This window comes from Pholcus phalangioides, unplaced genomic scaffold (assembly GCF_987345545.1).
Source record: "Pholcus phalangioides strain wild (caught in Gottingen) unplaced genomic scaffold, Ppha-v1.0 ptg000037l_1, whole genome shotgun sequence".
In the NCBI taxonomy this organism is placed as follows: domain Eukaryota; kingdom Metazoa; phylum Arthropoda; class Arachnida; order Araneae; family Pholcidae; genus Pholcus; species Pholcus phalangioides.
In genome coordinates, this window is record NW_028301624.1 from 2,826,948 (window position 1) to 2,843,665 (window position 16,718).

Genomic DNA, 16,718 nt, shown 5'->3' on the forward strand with positions numbered 1-16,718 from the left:
GGGGTCCTGTTGTCCCACCCATTAGAACGTGACTACTCACAGGGTTATGTGAGATCATTGATAGTAAGAATTAAAGGTAAACAGATTCGTCCCAATCTTTGAACCATAGAAGTGCACTCGTACTGGGCCTGTTGTTCTTAACATGGTTGGTCCCTGGGCAAGCAAAGACTCGTTGGGACCTCTTACATATAGTGTTCTTTGGGGCAGCAGTGTACGCAGAGGAAGGGGGACATAGAGGACTTGTCCCCCCACCCAAAACGGTCAAAAATGTTTGTTGATATTTTCGTAAGAAATTAAAATATCGAACGGACATGCCAATTTCGGGGTCCCCAAAAATTTATGGAACCCTTTGCACATATCATGGTGCATAAGTAACAGGGCATATAGCACATCCTAGAAGGCATGCTTCCAATCAGAAAAAGTGTCCAGATAACGTGTAGTACTCAGATATGTCATTCATGCCGCAAGGGGTTGTATAGTTGTTAAAATAAAAATGTTCACTTTTAGAGTATGGACACCTTGTGCTCAAGAACCCAATTAGAAAGTTGTTGTCCTGTCTCTCCTGATACCAACAGAAAAAAACTCACGTTCCTAGGTGCAATTTTCGCTGAGATATTTGAATTCGAAAAACAGAGGAAAGTTGGAAAAAATAAACAATGTGGGTAAAACGGTTTAGAAATTCCTTAGAAGAGTATTTAAGTGGTTGCATATTTTAAGCAGTAATAGTGTAGCTCTGAGTAGAATGCAATGGCCTCAATCGACTTCTACCCGCAAAAGCTTGTGTTCACGGAACTGTCTATTACGGGTTCCGAATATTAGAAGACTATTGCACTTTAAAAAAAGTTTGAAATTCTTAATTTAAAAGTTTTTAATCATCAGTCAATTGTTTTTAATGCAATAATGAATTATTATAAATGTTTATTTTAACATACTTCATATCATTTGAATTTGATTTTTATCAGGGAAATGAATAGATAATCTTCTGAAATACATAACAGTTTTATTACAAATATTTTGTACGGTAGTTTGCTTCGATAGATGACGCTTCACACAAATTAATCAGGAATCGCATGAAAATTAATTGGAAAACGTATTAAATTAATTCGTAGCAATGTACCGAATCCCCATTTGCCTTTTGATGAAAAAGCAACATAGTTCAAGGTTCCTTCCCCACAAGACAGATGATACGACTGAAATTGTGCGACGGCCCATACTAACGTATTGACACAGTCGACTGACTGACTGGTGGTTCGGGGCGTCCATCTTCCAGAGTCCACTTTCTCCTCATCCGGTCGGAGCCACGTCCATCTTCATATAATGCGCGTCGCCATTGCCAATAGCTGTTTAATATGTATTAGAAGCTGGAATATAGGATCTTTTCTCCGTCGTTTCCATGTTTGTGTGAAAAAAGGAAAAGGGAACTATGCTGGGATTGAGGTGGCCATGGATTGATAGGTTCGGTTGAAATCCGAGGTGAAGAAGAAGGGCGAAGAGAATATTCCAGAGGAAATTCGGCTGCCGGAGCCCTTTTATCGGTCAGTGGTGGATGTCGACTTTCCTTGAGAGAAAAAGAGTTCATCTCCGTTCAGAGAGGATGAAGATTTCCTGCGATCTTCATCCCATATTGAGCATATGTTATGTGAGTGTACATATAATATGTGTGTGTGGGAAAAAAAGGCCTTCTATGGAGCGAAAAACCAAGAGCTTTTTCACACTATCTAACTAAGCCTTATATATATATTTTTTTTTTCTGCCTTCTTGGAGCGCAGGAAGTGCCGGAATTTCGAATTGCTGCGACCATCCGGTTGGTTGCTATCGTGCGGATCGAAGCGTTAAGCTATAAGCACATCCTATAGGCAACAACGAACACACAGCCTCCGACTTTTTTCTCGTCACAGAGCCGTGGCTTCGTCAAGTCAAGGCCCGTTCAGGCATCTTAGCCTTGTCTCTTCGCGTTTCTCTATCTCTTCTGGGCCTTTCCACTCATGGATGGCTGCTAGCTTGCATTGCCAGATCTGGAAGAAAAAAAAAAACATAGCCCTCATCGTATTTGCCCAAAAGCTACAAAGGAATTGTAAATCTTGTATGAATATATGACTAAATGATAGTTTTTCTGAAATCTTGATAGAGTCTGTTTCCCCCCCCCCCCCCCCTGGTGGGTACCAAACGGCACTAAACGATATCATCCCTGTTTGTGCCTTCGGAAAATAGAAATATTCAATCGAGCGAGAAAACGAAATTGCCCTCAATAGCATTGCCGGGCCTATCTTTCTCTGTTCAAGCGACACGCGTAATAAATGTCGCACAATCTCTGTGCGCGGCATTTACTTTCCCATTTTCTTCTACTTCGAACTCGTGCCTTGACTTGGCAAATAGTAGTCTATCTTGTGTGGAAGTGTGCTAGGACTCGATTTCTATCGGAAATTCCATCTCGTCCGAGGAATTTCTGTGGTCCATTCTTCTAGGACATGAGTTTCCATCCTACAATCATTTCGGAATTGTCTTGTTCTCGTGACTTCCTCCGTCCACCTATCATAGGGTCATGTTATGAGAATACTAGCATTGAATGGAATTTTTTTTTAACTACTCGTAGGCTTCTATTTTATTAAGTGAATGTTTCTCGAGAGTAACTCAGGGCTCCGTAAAGCACAGAAGAATACTCTATCTTTGTGCTCCGGTCATCCTCACAAATTAAAACACCCAATTCAAGATACATAGTAGTTCTTTTATAACAACTGAAAGAGATAAATTTGCGTATAAATTTATCAATCACGAAGGTGGAAAAGGGCAAAGGTCCGTTTTCGTGTAGTGATTACCGTATATATACCCAGCATGACTCCCACAAGAGTAGAGCTGGTAGGGTTCAGCTTGGATCATTTCTTTCATTTTTATGTTTTTGGCCCTACAAATTTAAGATTTTTCACGTGCCCTACCGTGAAAACGGGCAACCTTCAGAGATCCTAGATTAGAAGCCATGATGCTCACCACACTAATAAGAGCACCCATACAGTGGTTGGCGAAGCCCCTAGGAGCCGCAACACACACACTCGGAAAACTATTGTTATACAGTATTATAAGAATTAAACATTAATTTAGAATAAAGCAGCCCCAGCGGATCATCTGGTAGTGATATGGATAAATGACATTGATTTCGCATTACCATACTCCCCCGCATTAACTGGCATGCTGTAAAAATCGGGGGACGCCAGCTTTTTGAAAGCTGGAGTGTGAGATATGTGCTCGCAGAGGCTTTCGTTCCGCTACTAACTCAAAACCATGCTTCGATACGTACTCTAATCATTACTTTAAACCTTCAACCTTCACATCAGGGTGCCGTAGATATTACAGCTCATAACCACTCCATAATCGCTCTGCCAATTAAATGCAGTAGTGACAGTGTCGTCTTAACTCATGGGCCCACCCGGGTACAATGGGCACAATCACCCGGGCGCAGTGATGACAATTTAAGAGTCGTCTCACATCATCTCTAAGATGACGAAAAATTTAGAAATATGGCTGAAAGTACATCTTTTCACACCCTGGGAGTTACCAGCCACCTATCGTACATAGATCATAATTCATGCTAACTAATTATATGTGATAATATGATGTAATATGAATGAATGATAATGAAGTCACCATATGATGAGCAAGATGCTGAAGATGCGGCATGTTATTAGTGATGCGATAAATATATTAATATATAACCATAGGCGTAGATAGACTTGAATGTCTGGTGGGGAGGCACGATGATGATTGCTGGGGAAAGGGGGGCATGACGGTAGTGGTGTCAATTCATATATACGCATATACATTAGGGGATCAGTCAGCTCGGCCTTCATTGAGCATACGTTCTTTGTCGTCGTCCCCAGTAAAAGTTGAAATGACGGGCCTGCATTCCTGCAAGTACAATTGTGTCTCTAAGTCACTCCCATGCTCACACACTTTCTAAGTCACTCTTTTAGTCATTCACAAGCGTGCACACTGTTTTGGTCACTCACATGCTTGTACACGCTCTAGGTCACTCAATGACCCGGTCTTTCGCTCTGTAGGTCCTTCTTTTGGTCACAGATCTAACGTATATGCATATATATGAATGAACGTCATCACCATCATGCCCCCCAGACATTCAAGTCTACCTCCGCCTATGTGATTATATATTCATATATTAATCGCATCACTTTTAACACTCACTGACCTGGTTCCTCGCTCTGTAGGTCACGCTTTTGCTCACTCACGTGCTTGCAAACTCTCTAGGATACTTTTTTGGTCACTCACTGATCCTTAGCTATCTGGGCAGATGTGGATTTATTGAGGGTTATACCAATTTTGCCGCGCTTCTCGCATTCTACTAATTTTCTTGACAACTCATTCCTCAAATTTGCCGCCCTGGGTGGCACATGCCCCCCCCCCCGACCAGTGCTGTCTTAACGCATGGACCTACCCGGGGGGTCTCGGAAAAATGAGAAGTGGGTGATTTTTTTTTTTGAGAATTTGTCAGGTAGAGCCTCAGAAAAATCTAATCACTTGGCCCGAGGGTCCATGATGTTCTTAAGACGGCACTGCCCCCGACTTGTAAGTATGTTGCTTCAAGTGAAAGACGTTTATACCGAAGTGTTTCTGTGCATCAGATGAATGAATAATGATGATTCCAAGCCCGTTTGTAAGCGCATTCGGGTAAGAGCCACATCTTATGAAGATAAAAACGTATATCTCCATTTATTTATTTTTAAGAAAAGTGAATAGTTTAAAATTTTCCCTAAAAGCTCCAGAAAATAATTTTTTCAATTAATTATTTCATATTGAAATAATTGATTCGTTCAGTTCGGTTTTTGATTGATTCGTTCGTGATCAGTTTCAGGAAAATGTGAGATACTAATGTAAGTTCTCTTGATTTACATCGAGTAAAAGTAGATGGCGCTGCGTGCTCACGAACTTTTACTGACGTCACTGTGGGGCGTTCCCTTTCGCGTTCAAAGTCAACAAACAGAGCCTGCGATGCAATCAGATGTGTAATAGAAAGTCTCCAGGAACGGAGCTGCGCGTATTTTTTGTTTCAGTGGTTTCAGTTTTTCCTCACTTAGAGAGATTTTGTTGTTGTGGTTTCTTTATTTCGAAACTCGCTGGTTCCCGTCTATACATTAGATAAGTTTGTTGTCTTTTTTTTTTTAATTGCCGCTCTCTCATATAATTTCTCAGACTTCGTAATGTGCGTTCATTGGGGAATACGCTGGATGTTTATCACCACGGTATGTTCGGATTCAGTGTGATTTTGTGCGCGAGTATTTTTGTTGCTACTAAATCGTTGCTGTTACGCAATGGGTTGTGGACTTCGTGAAGCGGAATCTCCGGCCGGGGGAAGCCCTCCGCCACCGCCTACTACTACTACTGCTGCTGCTGCTGCTACTCATGTTGCGGCGCAGAGAACATGCTCCGAACAATTACTTCATCATCGCAATGAAGGTAATGCTTTAATTTTTTTGCTATTACCTCTTGATTTCATAAATACTCATCAAATGCATCCATCAAGCTGCTGTGAACTACCATAACAATAATCATCCTTATGATTATCAAGGATTGCACGTGTTCTAAGCATGCGTCCATCATTTGATCAATGATTTACATTTATAAAGCAGTGCATTGTTACTTCCGAAAGATTTGACACCCGGGACATGAATTCCGCACGGGCGAATGAGGCATTTACCCGATGCACCACATAATTCAGGTAGATCCCCCTTCCCAATATATTCCCTGAAAAGCCCCAAAGCAGAATATGCCGAAATCTACGACAGTACTACTTGTTGCCCCTCTCGCAGCTAAACATTTGATGCAACCTGCAGTATGCAGACTTGGGTGAGAATCCAAATTCAGATGATAATTGTTCACAGTGCCGTCTTAACGCATGGGCCCACCCAGGCACGGCCCGGGGGCCTCAAGAGAAGAAGAACCTCACAAAAATGAGATCCGGTTGACAATTTCTAGAATTTACTAGGTAGCACCTCAGTAAAACTACTTGGCCCGAGGGCCCATGATGCTCTTAAGACCGCCCAGATTGTTCACAGCCTTTTGAATTGCAAATTAGAGGCATTGATTGTGTGCGAAAATACAAAATGATAATTTTTAGTGCGTAAATGCATTCGTTTTCTGTGGTTTTGAACATTTAATAGGGTGATTATGATCATGAATCTATTCCTTGAAACAGTCTTGCATATCATAGGTCAGCATCGCATCAAACACAGGCAAATTAAGGTTGGTATTCAACCTTAATTTCTATAGACTGGGGCCTGGGTTTGCCCATGTGCCAAGACGGCCGGCCCTGTGTTTGCTGACCATGTGGAGCAGTGTTTCCCAAAGTGGGCTATATCTCCCCCTGGAGGCGGGAGAAGCTTAGGATTTAGTACGGGTTAACTTGAGTTGGGGGGGGGGCGATGAGAATAAAAAATTTTGAAGAAGGGGGTGATGGAACGAAAAGTTTGGGAAATTATGATGTAGATGGCAAACCATCAGATTTTCCCCGAATATGCTTTCCCCTCCTCCTCCTTAAAGATATTAAGACGGTACTATGTCTATGGAACGTTGAAGGTAGATAATTAACGAGAAAATTATTGGAAACTGGTGGGTAAAGTAAACATTGCTATGCTTTTGAAATGGCCTGTATTGAATCAGTGGTATCAAATTTGATGGGAAGAAGGAGAGAGAGGTTCTATAGAGCTTCATCCTAGTCACAAAACCCGCTTCCTTCACTTATTTGAGCACTGCAGAAGCGTATGTCATTTTTTTATTTTATTTCTCCTGAAAATACTTCGTGACAGCAATGCCATGCAGCAGATTTCGATAGAAAATCCATCGCACCCTGAGGCATAACCTTGTTTCAAATGCTCTAGTTTTATTCGCAATCTTGCATAAAGTAGCAATACCATCATCAATCTTCCCTTTAGCAGTCGAATCACTCGCGTACGAACACATCAGTTTCGAGGAGAATCCAGAGAGCGATATTAAAAATCGACTGCCTAGAATCGATTTCAGAGATGAAGTCTCAGTCCAATCAGACCTTGTGAAATAAAGCAGCCACGGTGAGACAAAAATGATCAAATCAGCATCCCTTCATACGTCTTATGTCTTTAATCAGCACCTAATCACAGAGCACACTTTCGCCACCAACCATTACCGGGATCTTTGGTGAGCAAGATCTGCAGGCAGTGGTATATTCACAGTGGAGGCTTAGCGGGCTATCGCCCAGGGTAGCAAATTTGAGGAATGAGTGGTCGAGAAAATTTGTAGAACGGGAGAATGGTGGCAAGATTTGCATAAATCTCAATAAATCTACTTCTGCCCAGACAGCAAAGGACTAAGTTAGTGAGTGACCAAAAAGAATGATTCTAGAGAGAGTAAAAGCATGTGAATGACCAAAAAAATGACCTAGATTATGAGTAAACGTGTAAATGATCAAAAGAGTGACCTATAAAGCAAGGAACCATGTCAGTGAGTGACCAAAAGAGAGACACAGAGCGTGTGCAAGTATGCGAGTGACCAAAACAGTGTGCAAGCATGTGAGTGACCAAAACAGTGTGCAAGCATGTGAGTGACCAAAACGATGTGCAAGCATGTGAGTGACCAAAACGGTGTGCAAGCATATGAATAACTAAAAAAAGGGACTTAGAGAGAGTGTGTGTGAGCATGGGAATGATCAAAACAGTGACTTAGAGACATAAGTATAGGAGCGGGAGGAAGGTAAGCGGGTTATTGCACAGGGTGGCAAATTCGAGGGGACAGTAGTCAAGAAAATGATGCTGTCTGCAGGACCCCGGGGTTTTTGGAAACACTTAAAAAGAAGGCATGGCAGCCAAATTTCTTCACTACTGTACAGCTCTTTTCCCAACTCGAAACTTTGCATTCTATTCAGGTGCAATTCTCTTCTAGATATATCTACGGCAGGGTCGTTTTAAGGACATCATGGGCCCCCGGGCCGTGCCCGGATGAGCCCATGCGTTAAGCTGGCACTGATCTACGGTCCTATTCAAAAAGGCAACAACGCAGAAAACGTCATTTTTGAGTTATTCACGCCACGAGAAAAAGGGTGGAAAATGGCTCAACATATCGCAAAACAGCAAAAACTCCCCAATTCTGCTCATACGCTCCCTATTGCTGCAATTTGATCTGAGCCAACTCCCATTGAGTTCCATACAGAGTGAATCTTTAAAATGCAGAATATGTCAAAACATAGGATTTTGAGTTTTTGCCTTTTTTTGAAGTGGGCCGTCGATATGGTTAATAACTTTACTGTGTAGCAGGGGTGGGCAAATCTATTGTGCGACACGACATACCCGAAATATGTAAAAGTTTTACCGGGCATGTATTTTTCTCCGCTACACGCTGGGATATCAAGGCCCCAGCGAAGAGGAGGGACAACGGGGTGTGGTCTCCCCCTCCCCCTTAATGTTAGGAAATTGCTCTTTTTTTTTGGAATAACATGGTTAATTCTATTGTTCTGTCACTTTGGTCCCCTCCGAAAAAATTCTTCACTACGACCCTGTGTCGTATGAAACATTGATTCGGGTATGCATTATTTCAACTAAACTTGTAGAGATTTGTTCAGCTGGAACTGACCCTCACACCGATTCAGCACACAATTTTATAGAGTAAAAACATAATAAAGGTCGATTCCAGAGCCATGGACTAAAGTGACGGTGCTCAACCTTTAAGAGCACGCGGGCTACTAAAGTGATCTGAGAATGTGCCGCAGGTCACTCCCAAGGGCATTGGCGTGCGAAAGGGGGGGTTTGGGGGTTCTAACCCCGCCCTTGAGCCAAGATTATAGTGTTATTTTGCAGGGAAAAAAACGTAAACCCCCCCCCCCAGAAGGAAAAAAATTGAACCCCCCCCCCCTCCCCCGAGAAAATTCTGCGTACGCTTATGCTCAAGGGTCATGCAGAAATTTGCCGTGGGCCGCTTGAATGATCGTCACTGAAGTAATCTGTAAATGTGTCACTTGAGTGACCTGTAAAAGTGTCGTGGGTCGCTTTGGGAACTGTACCGCATGTCACTTGAAAGAAAGAAGAGGTTTTTATTTGCATGAATAAAATACATACAATGACATAACAGAAAAACAACACAACACATAAAACTGCGCACAACTGAATACATGGGGGATGATCTCCCAAGGGACCTAAAATGATGATCTGTGTATGTACCGTAGTGATCTGGAAACGTGCCGGGGCCACTCAAGTGATCTGCAATAGATCACTTGAGTGACCCGCGGCACATTCCCAAACCACTTAAGTGACCCGCGACACATTTACGGATCACTTATAGGGTCCGCGGCACGTTTTCAAACCAACGAAGTGGCCCGCACTCTTCTAAAGGTTGAGCACCCTTGGGCTAAAGCCTTGTCAGCTTCCTCCTGCGAGTTGTCTTGTTTTTTTCCCCGTGATTTCTGGATTCTTTTCTCTTTCAAAAATCTCCACCAAGTACTTCGCGGGTTTTGAATACAGCTGTGAATATATGCACGAAAAGTGGACAATATGGAAGTATTTTTCCCCCCATCCATTATTTGTATACGGGGAAATTATCGCGGCTTTGGTTCTTTGAGAGGTATAAAGAGAGAGATGACATATTGCGCTTACGGGATTCCTAAAGAAAAAAAAGACACAACATATACTACAGACACACACGCTATGGAAGTGCATGGGCTGCCATAAGAAGACAATGGGATCCGAGAACTGTAAATAAACGGCACAGAAGAAAAGGAAAAAAATACATTTTTTTTTTTCCCCCCTGAGCAATAATGAGATTCTTTTTTGCTGCTGCTCACGGGCGCGCGCGTGTGCATTACGCGAATTCGTGCGGCGCGGACGGACTTTTTCTTCAGTGAAGGGCCCTTGTGTATGAAATTCAGGTAAAAATTGCCGTCCATCAGAAGAGGGGGGAGGGAAAGAAAATGGAAAGACCCTTAACAATCGGCGAATAAATTCATAAGCACAGAAGAAAAAAAAACCTCATGTCTTCAATCTACAGACACACACACACTAACTTGCGTATTCTTTCCTATACGCACATGTACACTCTCCGGTAAAATGCAAAAAGTATTCAAGCCACAACGTTTATCATATGGTGGACTTATTTCCTATTTTGTGGATTATTTTTGTTTTTCCTACCACCTTCATTTCCCTTGTACAGTGGAACCTCGTTTATACGACGTTCAAGAGGTGGGATCATAGGCGGAGATAGAATTGGAAGTCTGGGGGGGGGGGGCACGGCCATTATTGATGGGGGGCACGATGATGATGATGATGTCAATTCATATACATATACATTAGATCAATTGACTCGACTTTTGGCGCTCATTTAAGAAAAAAGCTCCCCCACACCCAACAAACATACGGAATATTCATTGAACTTATTTAAATTCAGTAAAGCTCTCTTTTGCGGACACCAAAAATTCCTTCGTAAAAGAGGGCTGGCCGTTAATCAGGGGGTTTGAAATGCATGTTTTTATTACACAAGGGGAAATTATTATTTGGCCGTGAAAGAGGGATGACCACATCTGACGGGGGAGGGGGTGTCCGTTAAGAGGGGGTTTTACTGTATTTTCAAATAAAGTCAATGTGTTTGATTGCGTCTTGCATTTTCACTGCGTATATGCTCAACTCATGGCCCTCGGGCCGAATGTGGCCCCTAAGAGTCATCTAACGGGGCGCGCCCGCGAGCTCAAACCTAATTTTGTAAAAATAGACTACTCGACACGTTTTCAGACCACGTTAAGTGGCAGCGCAGATCACAGTGTCCCACCGGACATTTTCAGATCACTTAAGTGACTCGCGGCATATTTACAGATCACTTGAGTGACCTGCAGTGATTCCAGAGAACTCAAGTGACCCACGTCTGTGCCGTCTTAACGCATGGGCCCACCCGGGTACGGCCCTGGAGCCTCGGAAGAAGAGGGGCCTCACAAAAATTAGATCTGGTTTAAATTCTCGAGAGTAAGTTTGTGAATTTAACTGGTAGTGCCTCAGAAAAATCACTTGACCAAGAGGCCCATGATGTTCTTAAGACGGCCCTTACCCGCGTCGTAGTTCCAGATCACTTAAGTGACTTGCGGTCTATTTAAAGATCATCGCGGCACAGTTCAAGACCACTAAAGTGATCCGTGGCAAACTTAAAGATCAGTTAAGTGACCTGCGCCACAGTTCCATATCACTAACCAGCTGCATATTTACAGATCAACGCAGCGGCACAGTTTTAGAGCACTCAAGTGACGTGCTGCGCATTTACAAATCACTTAAGTGATCCGCGGCACTGTTCCAGATCAGTTAATATTGAGTGGCGCCATTTCTAGTCCATGAACGCGCACGCACTTCCCTAAAGGTTGAATACCCATACAGGGTCTACAGAAACTGCGGTCGTTTGATGGATGTAAATGGCGTTTTGTTTAAAAAGATTTGGAGTTCGAGTCGAAATGTGTGAAAACTTCAAATAATTTGAGGTTGTGCGTCGAATAAATGAATTATTTTAACATTAGGGGGGTGATTCAAGTATTACGTCAGCATCGAGGGGGGGGGGGTTTCGGATTTGCTGACTTTTGATGACAAGGGGAGGAGGGGGGTTTGAATGTTGCTTACGTCATCAACCACCCCTTTTTGAAGATATGAAATATTCTAAGCTGCTGACGGGAGGGGATCAGTGTTTTGCGGACTTTTGCTGACAAGGGGGGTCAAAAATGGCTGAAAATCTTCTTACGTAATACTTGAATGGCCCCTTAAAATGCGATCGAAGCCAAACGTCGTGTAAATGTGAAAGTCGTATAACTGAGCGATGTATAAAACGAGGTTCTCGCTGCAAGTGTTGCAAGTACGAGTATCGAGTCCCTTCCTTGAGATAACATTTGGTGGGGAAAATGTCTCCATGTGTGTGTGTGCCATTTACGTACGTGGTTGGTCATTTTTATGCACGTTTAGTTTCTTTCCTCTATATTTTCGGACGGAAATTTTGACAAAGACGGAATAAGGAAAAGTGAGGACAGAGCTCATATTGCCATCAGCTATTTTATAAGACCCTTTTTTCTTCTTGAAGATTCTATTCAAATGAATACACCTGTGTATGGGGGGGGATACCTGCTCCGATAAATCTCCTTGTGTGTGTCCGCTAGTTCTCAGACGTGTCCTTCTCTTGTCCAACCTCGGGGTTGTCCGATTGTCCATTTTGTTATGACTGTTTCGTTTTTCCACCCCTCGCTCAGGTGCTGGAGGGAAATACACAAAACCCACCTTCGCTTTTTTTTTGTGAATACATGTACCTATTCCCCTTGGACAACCGGGAGAAGACTGAGCTGCTCCAGGGTATTGACTGCTGCAGTATTGACCTTGTACCGGTGATCGCAGCCGCCGCAGCCTATTATCGTATCCCCACTTTGAGTTCTTGTTGGGTCTGGAATGGGAAAACAATTTTTGAAGAATAAACGTCGGAATTTTTTCCCAAGTTCGTTGCACCTTCGAGAATGAGATCAGAATCCTGTAATAATATGCGTGCCCCCTAACGATTTCGAAGCACTTCGATGGCATCCTGAATCGTCGTGACACTTTCGCATTGTTACATACTGAATATTGTACTATAAAGGTGCTCTCGTGGCCTTAATCTTGTTGGCAGAGGTTGTCCCTGATTTCGTGTCCTTATCATAAGTGGTCCAGTGAACACAAAAAGTTAAGACCCCCCCCCCCAACCCTGAGCGATAGGTAGAGTAGTGGTTCTTTAACTTTTCAACCCACCCGCGGCTCCCTTGGCCTTGTCATCGTTTATCCGCGGTCCTCCAGAAAAGTCTAGAAAGGAATCATTCCAAAGCACTTAAACGGGAACACCTCGACACACCACTCCTAGTAAGTCCCTGACAGCGGTTTTCGACACCCATAGGAGTGGCGACGCTCTTTTTGAGAACCACTGGAGGGTAAGTTCAAAGACGAATCGATTGAAATGGACGATGTAAATAGAAAAATTGCAGTAAAACCTCTCTGAAGGGGGGGGGGGGTGCTTCTCTATGAGGGAAAGTTACTTTTCTACACATTAACTTTGTCTAATTAGTTCATCTCTATTTAGAGGCGACATCCCCGAATAGCCGGTTTTCTGAAGAGCTTAGGGTGTCCACTCTTTGGTCAGGTCACGCTGTTGACCAAAATCTCACGTGGTGTAACAAACGTGGTGTCGTATCCTACCTCGGCTAAATTTATAATCGGGATTCACAAACTTTTCACTTTCGTGGCACCCTCATGATGTCGAATATTTTGTAGAACTTCTCGGCCTAAAGTGCAGCGACCTACCTTTTGTGTAATCACAACCTCCATTACAGTGCTGTCTTAACGCATGGGCCTACCTGGGCACGATCGGTCGGGCCCATGCGTGACCCTGAAGAGAAAAGTGGCCGCACACAAAAAATGAGACCTGGTTGAAATTTTCTAGAATTTACCTGGTCGTACTTTGGAAAAACCACTTGGCCCGTGGGCCCATGAAACTCTTAAGACGGCCCTGCTCTATTATATTTTCTTCAACCCCCTCTCCTGCTGCGATATTGCCCATTTTTGGGAAACACTGAATTCTATTGGTGAAAGGCGAAAAATCCTACATTCTTTTTTTTTTGTAAGACAGTGCTGTCCGTAATATTCTGTATATATTGGATATCGACCTTTCTAAATTGGACAAATTTCAATGGAACCCATACACGTCCAGCCTACACAGATTTTTAACGCACAATAATAGAGAAACGATTGCATTTCCGCCAGATGAGATGATCGCATCAACGAGGAAAAAAATCGTATTATATATATTGTTATTTGCCAGATTGCAAACGGTGACGTCACGATAATGCTTTTTTCTGTGGCTTTTGGCTTTTTTTTTATTATTATTATTGTTTTCTTAAGGCTCGATCAAGGCACAAGATAAAAATTCATTTGCCGTAAAAATCGATAACAGGTTCTTTTTTTTTTTTTCTCTCGCCCATCGTTTAATCGTTTATTTTACTCGGAAAAACGTTGTTGCAACAACCAGCGAGTCTCTTCTTGGAATGCTTCGGGGTATTAATGCAGATACGTGGAGATAAAAGAGAAAGAAAAAAAAACAACGGAATATAATAGCCATCACTGTTTCTTTTTTTGAATAAGTTATGTATTTAGCAGAAAAAGAAAGAAAAAAAAGGAAGCACAGAGTCTCTCTCAATACATCGCCGATACTAAATGTCATGTAATGTCCAAGGTTATCTTGTCCATAGCAGGAAAAACAAAACAAAAATCCATTATTCGTTTGCATTAAAAAAAAAATAACAATAATAAAGAGACACTTGTGTGATTTGTTTTATTTTAACGATTATCCTCAATATGCCAATCGTTCACATTGATTTGCGATGTCTTCATGATACAGGAAAAGAAAAAGAAATAATTGTCCGGTTATCACTGCTTTTCCTTCACGTTGAGTCTGGTTGTCGCAACGTAGGGTGGAATTCTGTCTCCATACCATGTTGGAATGTTATTTCCAGTCAAGAGATCTTTTCTTTTGGATTTATTTTCTTGAAAAAGCTTGATTTTGGAATGTAACCGCATGAATCGGGCTTGACTTAAACGTGGAGGCGGGGGGGGGGGGGAGGAACTGGACACAAAGCGGGCATTGGGAAGTTCCAGAGTCAAAGATGGCTGTGTACGCGAAAATGCTCTGATCTAGTAATATTTTGACACACACACACCATCGACCTATTTATTAGTAGTTTTCATACTGATTGATACTTGGAGTTTTGAGTATGAGTGTGTACAGTGTTGGATGCCGCTGATAGCTTTCCCACTTGGAAAGTTTTCTGCGAGTTATTTTTGTGGTCCCACTTTTTTTTCTTTGATATTACTATTTAATACTATACATACATATATTGATCGCGATTTCCCGATTAAGGCGTTTTTTTCCTCCTGACGATTTTTGGAAGCATTATAAGCGGGATCTATCGTATTGTAATTCGAATAAACGAATCGATTTCTTTTTCTTTCAAATTTGGAATCGATGGCAACAAAATTAATTTATATATTTCTTAAAGAAAAAAATAATAATTTCCCTAACAGCTTTTACTGGAACTCGCTGATCTTCACTAGTATCTATAATGTATAGTGACATCTGTTGACTAGTTTCTCAAACTTTTGATATCAAAGTTTCGGATATTTTTTTGCTCTAGTACTTCAACTTATAAAAAAATATCATAAATTATTTATAGGACAATGCAAATTGAAAAATCTTTTTTTCTGGTGTCTGTTGAAATAATTTTTAATATAAGTTCAAGGTATATGATTTTTAATAATATAAAGCACCTTTCATTTTAAAAAAAACGTAATGCTAGTTTTCCAAAGATTTCTTAAATATGTAACAGGTTTAAGAATTTTGTTTTGCACATGTAAACGTATCTTTCCTGAAATTATCGCATCTTGCAGATGGTGTGAGATGACTCTTGAATTGTTATCAGCCCTATTCTCTTATACCAGCGATTCTCAACCTTTTCTGACTCGCGGAGCCCTTTTCAGTGTATAATTGCTATGGCAGAGCCCTGTTTAACTCGCGGAGCCCTTTTTGGTATATTATTTACATGGAGGTACCCTTTAGGCCTCTTTTTTTTTTGTTTATCAAATTTATTGATTATTTTATTATCCTCGAGTGGCCGCAGAGCACCGGTTGAGAACCACTGTATTATACCAACCGTCCGTGGCTTCAATGCATTACTGCATTTAATTGGTGGAGCGATGATGGAGGGGGTATGAGCTGTTATAGTCTCATCTACGGCTCCCCGATATACGAGTGAAGGTTCAATTCGAGAAAACATGATGATTTTATGAGGCTAACCTAATGAGTCACTGTTGTGAACCGATCATAGAGCCTTGTCAGACTCTCTCCTGCAGATATCGCAGCTAAGGCCGCAACTATATGTAACGCCTTGTATTATTGAAGGGGAGGTTCAAGGGTGAAGTTTGCGCCTTTTCTGATCCAGCACCAGACATGCTCCCCTCTAGTTGCGGCCCTGATCGCTGCTTTCCGCAATATTGTTTTTACACTGGACCCGGCCCTGCTACGGTAACCTCTTCCAACAGAGATAAATGAATTCTAGACTCCTTATTGATTGCTTTATTAGATTCGCCCATGTTTTTGAATCCACTCCAACGGGTTGCATTTGATTGACCCACCTCACACACAAGACCGAAATCTCAATTATTATTATTATGCACGATCTAAAGATATCGCGGCATATGTTACAATGTCAGCAGCACAGACACATTCTTGGGTAGCTATAGCCGAAAAATAATAGTAAAAAGCACAGGCATGGTTGCCATTTTTGCCCCCCGAAAGTCCACGAATTCCGAGCTCACGTTCGGAAAAAAAAAAAGCCAGTGGCTAAGGAATTTCGAGGGAGTAGGTTTCAAGAAAAGCTGTAAGATGTATGTATTAAACGGCAGCCATCAGTGGGTTTTTTTTTTTTTTTTTTTTTTGCGGGTAAAAAGGCAATGGGGAGGACCCGCCTGGTATGACCCCAGCGGTTGACCCGGATGTGACTAGAGGAATGACGAGCCTTGGCGCCGACCCAAACTTGCTCGCTTGCTTCTTCGCTATATACTACATGCATTTACAACGTGCTTGTTGGTTGGAATATCGCAATGAAGAGAAGATGCTTCTCTTCTCTTCCCAATCAAACAAGAATATTTTTCTTACTTTTC

The 16,718-nt window shown here is 42.1% G+C and overlaps 1 protein-coding gene across 3 annotated transcripts in view; it reads left to right on the forward strand.

Moving 5' to 3' along the window:
- LOC149065910 (uncharacterized) overlaps nucleotides 1-16,718 on the forward strand; it is a 99,529-nt gene that overhangs the window by 59,381 nt on the left and 23,430 nt on the right. The window contains exon 1 of one of the 3 annotated variants that reach the window (XM_089253390.1): nucleotides 5,007-5,463. The exons of the other annotated variants lie outside the window; for them this stretch is intronic. Within the exon in view, the coding sequence (XP_089109516.1) occupies nucleotides 5,319-5,463 (145 nt within the window). The 5' untranslated portion in view covers nucleotides 5,007-5,318. Of the gene's footprint in view, nucleotides 1-5,006; nucleotides 5,464-16,718 lie in introns of those variants that run through there. 3 annotated transcript variants of the gene reach the window in all.